Source organism: Zingiber officinale, chromosome 3B (assembly GCF_018446385.1).
Source record: "Zingiber officinale cultivar Zhangliang chromosome 3B, Zo_v1.1, whole genome shotgun sequence".
Classification (NCBI taxonomy): domain Eukaryota; kingdom Viridiplantae; phylum Streptophyta; class Magnoliopsida; order Zingiberales; family Zingiberaceae; genus Zingiber; species Zingiber officinale.
The window spans coordinates 40,671,701-40,685,206 of NC_055991.1; the positions used below are offsets into that span (position 1 = coordinate 40,671,701).

Here is a 13,506-nt window from a genome sequence, read left to right on the forward strand (position 1 = left end):
AAAATTAATTTCAAAATTTTAATTTTAAACTTAAAAAATTAATTTCAAAATTTTAATTTTAAAACTTAAAAATTAATTTCAAAATTTTAATTTTAAACTTAAAAAATTAATTTCAAAATTTTAATTTTAAACTTAAAAAATTAATTTCAAAATTTTAATTTTAAACTAAAAAATTAATTTCAAATTTTTAATTTTAAAACTTAAAAAAATTAATTTCAAAATTTTAATTTTAAAACTTAAAAACTTAATTTTAAAATTTTAAAACTTAAAAAATTAATTTCAAAATTTTAATTTTAAACTTAAAAAATTAATTTCAAAATTTTAATTTTAAACTAAAAAATTAATTTCAAAATTTTAATTTTAAACTAAAAAAATAATTTCAAAATTTTAATTTTAAACTAAAAAATTAATTTCAAAATTTTAATTTTAAAACTTAAAAACTTAATTTCAAAATTTTAATTTTAAACTTAAAAAAATTAATTCCAAATTTTTAATTTTAAAACTTAAAAAATTAATTTCAAAATTTTAATTTTAAACTTAAAAAATTAATTTCAAAATTTTAATTTTAAAACTTAAAAAATTAATTTCAAAATTTAATTTTAAACTTAAAAAATTAATTTCAAAATTTAATTTTAAACTTAAAAAATTAATTTCAAAATTTTAATTTTAAACTTAAAAATTAATTTCAAAATTTTAATTTTAAAACTTAAAAGTTAATTTCAAAATTTTAAACTTAAAAACTATTTCAAAATTTTAAAACTTAACTTCAAACCTAATCTCAAAAAAAAAAAAAAAAAAAAGGTCAAAAACCAAGGGCGGGCGCCCCTGGTATTCCCCTCCGGGGCGCCCGGAAGGGGATCCGGGCGCCCCGCCCTAAATCAACCCCGGGCGCCTGGAGTCCCCTATAAATAAGGGGCAGCAGGCGCCCCCAACCTTTGCCTCACCAATTCTCACTTTTGCCAAGGTTCACTCCGAACCTCAGTGCGAAAGTACTTTAAATCAAAATTTTCTTGCGGTGAACGCTGCTGCGATTCAACCGAGGTCGTCAGATCTATATTTGTCGATGGCTCCTCGATAAAACCTCTTCCCCTCTTTAAAAGTTTTTAGAATTTGACTTCTCAAGTTTTTCTTAGAATATTTCTTATATATATACAGTAGGAAACGAACAAATACTAGTGTTGGACCCTCTAATGCTAGCATTGACCCTAGGTTTCCCACAGAAGAACTAAGGATTAAATTTGAGTCAACCATTTATAAGGCCATTAGGACTAGCTGCATAGATAGATCGTTCTTTCTAGGGTCATGTCCCTCCGTTTTAGAAGTTATAGACCACTATAACTTAAAGAACCTTGGCGAATGTACCAGTTCAATAAACATAAGTCTGTGTGCCGAATTTTACAATAACCTAGTGAAAGTAGACGATCTCACCTATACCACTAGGGCAGCGGGCACTGATATCACATTTTCCCCTACGACTATTCGAGAGTTTTTAAGGTTGCTTCCATCTACTTGTTCCTTTTTGTGCTATCCTCCCAGAGATCTACCATTCGGAGATCCCTACTCACATATTACTCTCGATACGATTTATTCGTATTTTTTTGGGGGAGAGCAAGATCCCACTGTGACACAGTTTAGGTCAGTAGAACTTCGGGTCCAGGACTACGCTCTTTATAGGGTTTTAGTCCTTTGCATTTTACCACTGACTACTCGGGACATCGCTGTGATGCGCCCGTTCCATTCTTTCTTACTCTATGCCCTGAGTCATAGGTTAGATATTGACATCAGCTTACATATCTTCTCCACCATTATCTACTCAGCTGGATTCGTGACTGATAGACGAGTCTATATGTCATTTGGTCACATTCTGACAGCCTATATGTCCTCGTTGCACATTGATGTCACTAGAGGAGACATTGCCCATATGACCGAGTTCGATGTTATAGCAGCTCGGAACTTCTCCCTAGCAGGTGTCCAGATAGATAGAAATGACGGGACTATGTCTTGGCAGAGGGGGGCACAGCACCAGCCCGATCCAGACGCACAGGTGGACGAGTTCATGCTCGCACTATTTCCAGAGGAAGCCGCACCGGCTCCACCACCGCCCCGAGCTCGAGCACCACGTCACGCTCCCCGCACTCTAGCCGACCGTATGACCGGACTAGAGAGAGCTATGGCGAGTCTCCAGCAGGAGAACTCTGATTTTCATCGGGACATTCAGCGAGAGGTTGTCGAGTTACGAGCTGCCGGAGATACCCGACACACTGAGTTGATGACGCTTCTCCGATCCTTGGGATCTGGACCACCCCCTTCATCATCTCAGTAGATCTAGTTATGACTCACTTCTGTAGCTACACTACCTGTAAAATATTTTTCTATCTAGTAATATTTCAGACTTACATTGATTATGTTCTATCTTAATAGACTAGGAATTTTAAATTTCAAAATTGGTTTCAAAAATAATTCTTTCAAATTATAAGTTAAACTTGTTTGTTTTCAAAACTTTCCATTTTTAGATTTTCAAAAACAGTTTTGGCCTTAGACTAGTTTTGAATACTTAGAAAGCATGTACCCATAGGACTAGTTTTTGAGCATCTCACCAACACCTTAGGTTTACCTTGCTTGTGTTTGACAAACATAGAAAGGGGTGAGATGCATAGGCCAACTGTCTGGACTTAAGATGCTTATTTAAGTGCATCAGCATAAGTCTGGACGTTAAATACAAATCAGACAGTAATCAGATTAAGATCATCAGTCAAGTCAAACACTGACTGTTTATAATCACCTTAATCTGACTAACCAAGTGAAAGCTACTATCTTCTGATAGTTAGTTAGTACCTAATTGGTTAGACAGCTGTTTAAATTTAAGTATCAAGTTCAGGGGGAGAAATTAATTAAAAAATTTTGTGTGTTTGAAAAATGCTTTTTGAACTAACTTATGTTTGAACATTAGTTTACAAAAAGTTAAATTTAAGTGTTTAAAAAACTTGAAAGTTTAATCCCACCTAATTTTCAAACCTGATTTAAAAAGTTGGCTATTGAAAATTAAACTTTCCAAATTTAGCTTTTATCAAATTAGCCTTAAAAATTTATTTTGACAAATTTTACTTGTTTAATTTTTGCTTTGTTTAATTTACTTAAACTTGAAAAGAAAATTTTACACGCTTGAAAAATTAAAACTTGATTAAACTTTAAATTTATACTTTTCTCCCCCAAGTCAACTTGATTTTTTTCTTGGATTTAAAAATTGTACTTTTATCCTTGAATTTTGAACCAAACTCAGTTATTCTTCAAGATTAGGTGTTATTGTTTTCAGTAACTCTACACTATGATTGTTTACCCTTGTTTTTTTGATGAATGACAAAGGGGGAGGGTTAGGCGGTTAAGTTAGATAAACCAAATTGAAAAGACTAAAACTAACTTTAAAACTGATGTACCTGTTTTTTGTGTTCTTTCACTAACTTAATCAGGTTGTCATTCTATCAAAAAGGGGGAGATTGTTGGTGCGGTTAGCACTAACGATTTAACCCAGGTTTTGATGAATGACAAATAGGTTAAGTTAGTTTTTTTGTTGTCTGACACTTTGATCGAGTGTGCAGGAAAAGTCCAGACAGGTCGACGGGCTGACCGGATGTCTGGCACGAAGTCCAGCTAGGTCGACGGGCTGACCGGATAGCTGGCGAGAAGTCCAAGCGGGTCGACGGGCTGACCGGACGCTTGGCGAGAAGTCCAAGCGGGTCGACGGGCTGACCGGACGCTTGGCGAGAAGTCCAGACGGGTCGACGGGCTGACCGGACGTCTGGCAGGTAAGTGAGGTAAGTCACTGGAGGGGAGTGACTGCGAGGACGCGTTCCCGGGAAGGGAACATTAGGCGTCGATCCGGCTTAGATCCATTTCGGATATCTAAGTCGAGATCGTGACTAGATTCCGGTCTCGGAAAGACGGAATCTAAGTCATACTAACTTGTGCTAATTCATACTATTATAAAATGTGCTAATAATCTATGTTGCAGGTTATATATTGCCTCGGACTAACTTTGTTTTGCAGGAAAAGGGAGTTTTCTGGAACAAGGTGGTCCGGGCGCCCGGAGGTCCGGGCGCCCGGAGGTCCGGGCGCCCGGAGGTCCGGGCGCCCGGAAGGGATCCGGGCGCCCGGAAGGCAAATTATATCCAGCCGAGTCGTCGCCACGTGGAGCATCACGGTTTGAGCAGCTACGTCACATTCCAGGCGCCCGGAAGGGATCCAGGCACCCGGAGCAACATATAAAAGAAGCCCCAGGCAGGAGCTTCAGATCAATCATCAATCTGAGAACTCTTCTACTGTTGGTCCTGCTGCTCTGCTGTTACGCCAACAAAGCTCCGACAAAGTGCTCCTTCGGTTTTTAGTTAATTTCCTTGTCGGTATTACTTTGTTTCATTAGCTTTTCCTGTATTCATCTTGTACTTATATTCGAATTGCCAGTGATTGCCCAACGAAAGTGGTCAAGGACCACGGGCCTTCGAGTAGGAGTCGTCACAGGCTTCGAACAAAGTAAAAATAACTGTGTTCATTTACTTTTCTGCTGCGTATTTTTACTCGATATTTTCGAATCGATATTCACCCCCCCCTCTATCGAATCTAACGATCCTACAAGTTCAAGTAGACATCCCTCTTCGCAGATCTGATAGGGTACGTCGTCATCCTGAGATATACTCATTTCTCTTGTCTGACCAAGATAACATTGTGCTCATAGAGGATGATCCTACCACCTATTAGGAAGCTGTGATGAAACCAGATTCCGAGAAATGGCTAGAGGCCATGAGATCTGAAATGGAATCCATGTACACCAACCAAGTATGGACTTTGGTTGATCCACCTGAAGGGGTAAAACCCATTGGGTGTAAGTGGTTCTTTAAGAGAAAGACTGACATGGATGGACTTATCTATAAGGGTCGCTTGGTAGCTAAAGGTTTCAAGCAGATTCATGGTATTGACTATGATGAAACCTTTTCTCCAATAGCGATGTTTAAGTCCATTCGGATCATGCTTGCTATTGCAGCCTACCATGACTGTGAGATCTGGCAGATGGACGTCAAAACCGCGTTTCTGAATGGAAACCTACTCAAGGATGTGTACATGTCACAACCTGAGGGTTTTGTAGATTCACAGCATACTAGCAGAGTATGCAAGCTACATAGGTCCATTTATGGACTAAAGCAAGCTTCTCGGAGCTGGAATCTTCGATTCGATGATGCAATCAAACAGTTTGATTTCATCAAGAATGAAGATGAACCTTGTGTCTACAAGAAGGTTGTAAGGGACATAGTTGTCTTCCTCATATTGTATGTGGATGACATACTACTCATTGGGAAGGACATCCCTTTGTTTCAGTCTGTCAAGACCTGACTAGGGAGTTGCTTCTCAATGAAGGACTTAGGTGAGGCATCCCGCATTCTAGGGATACAGATCTATAGAGATAGATCTAAGAGGTTACTTGGCCTAAGTCAGAGTACATATATTGATAAGGTACTCCTTCGGTTTGCCATGCAGAACTCCAAGAAGGGATTTCTGCCGATGTCACATGGCGTGAGTCTTTCGAAGACTCAAGGTCCCTCTTCTAGAGAGGAGAGAGACCGCATGGATCAGATCCCTTATGCCTCATCCATAGGATCGATCATGTACGTCATGCTATGTACTCGACCTGATGTCTAGCATGACGAGCAGATACCAGTCAGATCCAGGTGAAAGTCACTGGATAGCGGTCAAGAATATTCTTAAGTACTTAAGAAGGACTAAAGAATATTTCTTGATATATGGAGGCAATGATGAGCTAGCTGTAAAGGGTTACAGTGATGTTAGCTTCCAGACCGACCAGGATGACTATAGATCACAGTCGGGGTTCGTGTTTTGCATTAATGGTGGTGCTGTGAGCTGGAAGAGTTCGAAGCAGGACACAGTAGCTGATTCTACAACAGAGGCCGAGTACATTGCTGCATCAGAAGCAGCAAAGGAGGCAGTTTGGATCCGCAAGTTCATCACTGAACTTGGGGTGGTTCCTAGCATTGCTTACCCCATTGAGCTCTATTGTGACAACAATGGAGCTATAGCACAGGCGAAGGAACCTCGCTCACACCAGCGGACCAAACACATACTACGGCGCTTCCATCTCATTCGAGAGATCATCGAGAGAGGAAATGTGAAGATTTGCAGAGTACCTACAGAGGCTAACATCGAAGATCCCTTGACCAAGGCTTTGGCACAGAGGAAGCATGATGGTCACACTAGATCATTGGGGCTTAGAGCCTACACTGATTGACACTAGTGCTAGTGGGAGATTGTTAGCTAGAGCCCTAGAGTCAATCATTTGATGATTATATTTTAGACTAGTTGTATCATATTCTATATAAATAAAGGCATTTGGTTTTTAGTTATTATACTTACTTGTATTGGTGTCAAATAAACTAAGTATAATAATGTCCTTGAGTAGAAGGTTCTTACCTATATCAATCGATTGGTTGAATCGATAGTGAGATGATATAGGGAACACTACTCTTAATCATTCCTAGTCGAGTATTAACATTCAGGGACAATGTTAATGCAATAAGACTAGCATGTAGGTCAACTCGATGACTTGATCTCATAAGTCATGGATATAGAGATATCAAGTTGACACATGGGTATGCATTAGAGAATGTATACTAAATGAGACGCCATGAGAAAGTATCATGGATCGTTATATGAGTGTCATATACTTTCTCATGTGACTATTAGTATGACTATTGGTCCTTAGACCTGAAGTCACCATGGTTCCCTACATAAGGAGTTATGTACTTTGGTTTCGTCAAACGTCACCCGTAACTGGGTGGACTATAAAGGCGATTACTGGGTATATAACGAATTATGCAGAGGGATGTGAGTGATGTAGATGAGATCTATCCCTCCCATATGACGGGAGCGACATCGGTATTCTTGATAGAGTTAGACCACGAAGTGCATAGCCATGCCCAAATGAGTCAACATGAGATGTTGAGCTCATTTGATCGAGTGAGTCTACTTGGAGTTCAAGATTTAGATTGATTAGAGGATGACACGGTCTTTGTCTCACATTGATCAATCTAGATGTCTAGGATAGAAGGACAATGTCACATATTGTGAGGAGTCACAATTAGTAGTCACAAGGTGATGTTATATCTCAACATTCTTATAACTTGGGTAGCAATGATGTATTGCTAGATGTCGCTCATTGCTTATGTTTCTAAAGGAGTTTAGAAACATTGCCAACGTTACAAGAACCTATTGGGTCACACACAAAGAACAAGTGGATGGAGATTAGGTTCATATGATGAACCAATTGGATTAGGTTCATATGATGCACCAAAGATTGGATTCAAATTAGACTTATTGAGTTAGACTCAATTAGATTCAATTGTTGAATGAGTCTAATTTAAATTTGATTCATTGAGTCAATTTATATTAATGAATTGAGATTCATTAAATTAAAATGGACTTGAATCAAAGGTTGGATTTGACTCAATAAGGAAGAGAATTGGTCAATTTTGACTTGACCAAATGGAAGTTGAAACATCAAGTTTGACTTGATGCATTGCCACATCATGAAGGTTGACTCATCCTACATGGCATGACTAACCTTGCCACATCATCTCCACATCATCAAGGGAGATCAAGAGGTTACAATTCTCTATTTAATGTGGCCGGCCACATTAAATGGGGAGTTACCCATGTGTGGCCGGCCGCATAATGAAAAAGGGTTTCATTTTTTTTGTTTGGTATTGATGTGTGTTGAATGCTTCTTCCTCCTTAGCTTCTTCCTCCTCTTCTCTTGCTGTTGCCGTGGGTTTCAAGAAAGGGAGAAGGTGTGTGAGTTGTGTTCCAAGAGAATAAGGGAAAGTGAAGGTAACAAAGGAGGATACTACTAGTGAGTGTATAAGATTCCTTTTTGCCTTCTCTCTTTTCTCTCTTTTAAATCCTACCCGAGAGCCCAAGAAGTGCTAGCACACTTGTGGTGCTCTCTTCTCCATCCTTGAGTGTTAGAGAACATTTCTTGTTCGTGTGGATATCACTAGAGAGTTGTCTACGTTGACAACTTCGAGATCCGACGTACCTTGGACTTGCGGGATTTGCGAGGGCACGCATCGAAGGTATAAAATATTTTTCCCTTTGTAGATCTACTGTAGATCACAGTTTGAAACTCGTACTCGTATTTTGAAATCTATCCTTCGCACGAGATCCAGTGGCATGGGTGATTCGGGTTTTCCACAACGCGAAAAGCGATTTTCGCGGTCCGAAAAACCCAACAGTTCCCACAGACGATGCTAATTTGTTCCTGCTCCAAGATGCTCTAGGATGACTCACCAGTGAGTTGGCTCAAGTTTTGACCATCGTTACCAAGAAGAGGTGGGATCACAACTTCTAGGAATATCTGCAAATAAAGACGTCGGGGAGTGACCTAACATTTATACTCTAACGCTCAAGTCAGAAGCAATAATAGGAAGAGGAATTGAAATAATAGAGGGTTTAGAGATGGATCTAACTTTTCTTCATAGTCATCATGTCATTTTATATCTTTTTTGGTGACCTTTCATCTTCTCCTGTTTAAAGATATTTAATTGCTGACAGAAGGTATTTTGTCTTAGCTTCCTTACATTCAATGGAGTTAGTATTAATTGTCGATATAATGTATTTTTATCTTGGTTTCTTTTACATTCAATGGAACTGTAATATAGATGAAATGTTATCTTTTATTTCTCCTTTCTTTATTAAGTATATCTGTCTTTTTCTCTTTCTTATCTTATCAATTCATTATTATTTTATCATCAATATGTACTATAGTTGTCTTCAACGTAGATTATTAATGTCCTTTTTCCTTCAACGTTAACCTATTAATATTATTATATGTCCAATGGAGCTCTCTTAGTCCCAATAGATAGAGTACTTGGACATTTATATTTTATCCATCGCCGTCTGAACGACCTTGGACAACCAACTTGGGCAACTAGCTCGACCGGTCGAATACTCAGTCTACCACATAGACCGTCAGGTCGATCTGAGTAATATTCATCCTGGTCGCGTGATCGGATATATTTTTTAGTCCGATCGGTTCATTTTGACTTTTCCATCCACATTGGCAAAAAAACACTACTTGGATAGGACACGTGGAAGCTTTATTCTTTCCCCGCATCAACAAAATTAAAATTGTCTTATATGTTAAAATAGCTTGAGCTGGCAGCTTGGAGTGATTAGCCGAACTCCAAGGTCATCCAAGCATGAGCGGGACTTTGCTGAGTGACTGCTGAATGCTTCTAAGTCCAAGTAGGAAGCTAAATATGTTAGTCGTGGGTGTGCACAGGGCGTGTAGAGATGCCATGCAACTACACATGAATTAGAAAAATTGCTACTACGTGTAGCGTTCCTCCCTATATATTATGGCATCCAAGTAAAGATGAGGACGGATGAAAATCTGTGAAGGAGGAACATTCAATTGCTGAGGATTACCAAAGGATTTGGTTCGTGAATCTTTGAAGGGCTCTTCGATTTTGTAATTGCTTTTCCAACAACAAATATAAAGAACACAAGATCTACCGTCGTCGATTGCTGTAAATATTTACAATTTTTGATCTTGTATTTCATTCATTTGAAAATACATAATGTCACCTGAGCATTAAGAGTGGACTTCCTGAGTGGATGTCGTTGGATGAATCCAAATGCTCCCAAGTGTTGCTCGAGTACTCTCGAGTGACGTCGAGCATTCTCGAGTGCTTCCCGAGTACTCCCAAATGATGTCGAGTGTTGTCGAGTGGACTCATCGCTAGACTACTAAGTCGACCGAATCTATGTGGTTAGCCCTTGCTTGTGCACCGAGTTAGGAAAGTGATGCTAGAGTCATGAGGTTGTGTGTTTGACTGTAGAGTTTTTGACACAGTCAAGAAGTGAGATGCTGAGGTCTGCGTTTGACACAGTTTCCTTAAAACGAATTTATTCTTCTCTTCCGACAATGCTTTAAAATTACATGTGTTGCATGTTTCCTAAGATATAATGACAGATCCACAATAGCAATCCAACACTGGTTATTTATGGTGAACTAAACACTAGAGTATTAACACGACATTACCGAGTGCAATGTGCGACAGAGGAAAAAGGAAGAGGGGGAACGAAGGTGGAAGACATGCGCCTATTTTTTGTTGGGTACTTTGTCTGCTTTTTTGTTGTGTGCCCTTTGTTTGTAGTTACAGTTTTTTTATATAGAAGCTTAGACCCATAGCAGTGGCCTCGGGACATAGCTAAGTTAGTATCTAATTGGTAGACTTACATTAATAGGCAAGGGTTCGAGCTGTGGTTGCAACAAAATAACCTTACTACTTAAGGGGCCGTTCAGTACTTGATTTATCTCACTGTGTTGCCGACGATGAGAGGTGCTTAGCATGAGCGTTATCACATTTTACATCAAACCCATAGCAACATTCATTGACCGATTAATACTTAGTAAAAAAGAATTCACATGGTAAAACACAGTTTGAATTTGCTTTGATAAATTTACCTTGGTCGGTCGATGCATTTAAATTGTGCTCGTATGCTAGTCACCTTTGATGATATGCATTCTGGATCTTAAATTTACACCCCTTATATGGACGCTCATGAGAGAGAGTTTATTCGACGTGTATATTCACAACATTTTGACTTGTGACACATTATAAATTAACATCGATCGGACTGAAGTCTAATGTTTCTCTCTCGTTCACATTTATTCAACACTTACAAAAGCCTTGTGCAACAAATTACACTAGTAAACCGATCTGTATAGACCCATTAACAAGGTGACTGGTAAGCTTAAAAAGGTTAACAAAAAACGAAGAAATTTAGAATAAAATGACTCCTCTTCTCTTCCCATGCTCAATGCAGATAACTTTTACTCAATGAATTAAAGGTCTAGATAAATTATTTTTGTTGCAAGATAAAATGTTAGAGAAGTTAGAAAGTCATTATATATGTAGTTCTATAGCACCGTTCACACACACTTACGTTAAAATGTTGTTTTAATAAATTACTTTTGAATAAATTAAAAAATTATATGCATAAATATTAGCATTTTATGATGGGAAGCTGGACTGGTGACGTGGAATATAACAAAAAATATTGAACACTGGGGCAGGCGAAGGAGCCATCTGCCTAGAGCCAAATTGTCCCGCCTGATTCAACTTTCAAGGAGGGAATACAAATTATTAATCGTGGTTAGTCAACATAATTAGGAAAAGATTGCGTCGCAGAAGCACAAATGTCACCTCCAAACTCAGTTACGCTGCCGTAATCCCTGACTGTAAATCGTAACTCCTATAAGGCGCCACATCACCAGACCTCCTCTGCTCCGTGTTCCTGCTGACTCCGCCATTGACTGCGGGAGGAGCAGCCGAGCAGGGGCGACCGCCTTGCCTTGCCCGCTGCGCCAACCACTGCCGTTCCGTGCTGTTCCAACAACCGCTTGCTATTTACAGAGCCTGATCTTCCGCGCGCCTTCGCTGCAGCAGTGCTTCGGAGACATGGCGGAGGATTTCCAGCTTCCTTCCGAGCTCCTAGACGACGGATTCTTCAACGCGTTCTTCGCCGACCGAGAGGGGAATCTTGAGGAAGAGAAAGAGGATGATTTGTCCGGCCGCAATCGGCAGATGCAGAACGACAAGGTGAGAACTTTTGGCGCGTGCCTTATCCTTCGTCGGATTTGAACTTCGTTGAGTCAGCCAAGTTTTAATCTTGCCCTCTAGCTGAGGCCGCAGGCGAGGGATCTACTCAACGGGGCCGCAGGAAAGCAGGCGGCGCTGTTCGAGCTTGACGATGCGGAGCGTCGACGGCAAAGTCATCACGAGCGTTGGCTTCTGAACCTTCAGATCCTTCGCCTGAAGCAGAAACAGTTACTGCAGCAGCAACCATATGCAGCGAGAACAGGAATCAGCTACGGGGACAGTAGCTCTGTTGGCTTGCCTCCTCTGTCGAGGACTCCATTTCTACTCCAGCATCAGCCCCATTCCGCATGTGCAGCGAGATCAGTTTTCCTTTGCCGCTCCGGTGCGCGAAAACAGTCCGCCGGTACCGGCGTCTTCCTGCCACGGACGACCATGAGCAAGGCCGACCCCCAAAAGAAGTCATGTAATCATCTTGTCAAACTCAAACCTAATAGTATTCTTCCATGTGTTCGATCTTTGCTGATTCAATTATGTTTGTGATGTAGCTGCAGCTAGTTCAACTGTGCAGACTCCGGCGAGAGATAACACGACTCTCCCCAGTGGATTTGCCAATCAAAATGGTTAACCATCACCAAAGTCATTGATTCTTCCCATTAAAGATAATAAAAACATAACAATTTTTCTCATTCTGAACACGATTTCTCATTAAACAAGTGTGTATTGCTTCAGATACATTTACCGGAAGAGCAGTAGACGCTGTGAGGACCCACAGTCATCTCCAACCTGCAGCCATTAGGACTCCAATGAGCTACCTTCCCCGGAAGTGGAACTAACCAACTCACTCACTCACTCCTTTAGTGGAACAGGCAGAAGAATTCCTTGTGTATTTGTTTCTGAAGATGGTCAAGTGCTTGTTGGGATGGATACAATGTCGCCATGATGGTCATTCTGATTTGTGCACAGTTAACAATAGTTTATCTATTCACTTGTAGTTCCAATATTGAATCACACAGTTAATCTTGTATGAACATGCAGTAGCTTTATCTCCGATCAGTTGCACATATTTGGCGCCGTTCATCATGCGTGTTTGAGTATATTCACATATAAAATCACAAGAATTAGCTTTCGCTAACTAGAATGTAACAATACTACTTTTATAACCGATCATCATGAATGTTGTAGAAATCTTCGAACCTTTCTCGTTTTATATCCCTTGTTGTTTTCTACAATCTACCCTATCAATGACAAGCAATTATCATTCAACAGATAGTTATCAATAGATAGCTCCAACACGCCACATTCTCCAATTACATTTATTCCTACAACATTATTAGTTGGTTAATTAGAATGAAATTAAAATTTTAGAATAAAATTTAAAAACTTAAGTTTTTAGTTGATTAGAATGAAATAAAAATTTTAGAATAAAATTTAAAAATTTAAGTATTGATGAAATTCATCTCTTCTCTTAGATTTTGATAGGAATGAAAATGAAAATTAAGTTTTTAACGAAAATATCCTAAGGATGCGTTTGATTGAGGGTTATTCTTAATAACCTTAGTTATCTATTCAAGATTATCAACGAAAATTCTGTTTGATTTAGGTAATTGATGATTTTCGAATAATATTCCATGTTTGACACGTCAACAAAAGGACATGCAATACGGAATCAAAAAACTTCAAAAAATATTGAGGTTTTTTTTTAATTATGGAATTAATTTTTTTTTTTACAAAAACTATATTTCGATAAGAGAAAAATGTAAAAAAATAAGAAAAATATTAATTAAAAAAAAATTTTTAAAAAAGGAGAAAGACGTAAAAATAAAAAAATGTAAATAAA

At 38.9% G+C, this 13,506-nt stretch overlaps 1 protein-coding gene across 1 annotated transcript in view; it reads left to right on the forward strand.

Moving 5' to 3' along the window:
- The window catches only part of LOC122054832, a 34,534-nt gene extending 21,835 nt beyond the window's left edge, over window positions 1-12,699 (forward strand). The window contains exons 2-5 of the mRNA XM_042616261.1: window positions 11,330-11,669; window positions 11,751-12,132; window positions 12,215-12,289; window positions 12,399-12,699. Of these exons, the coding sequence (XP_042472195.1) occupies window positions 11,330-11,669; window positions 11,751-12,132; window positions 12,215-12,289; window positions 12,399-12,502 (901 nt within the window). The 3' untranslated portion in view covers window positions 12,503-12,699. The remainder of the gene's footprint in view (window positions 1-11,329; window positions 11,670-11,750; window positions 12,133-12,214; window positions 12,290-12,398) is intronic.
- The last annotated feature ends 807 nt before the right edge of the window (window positions 12,700-13,506 follow it).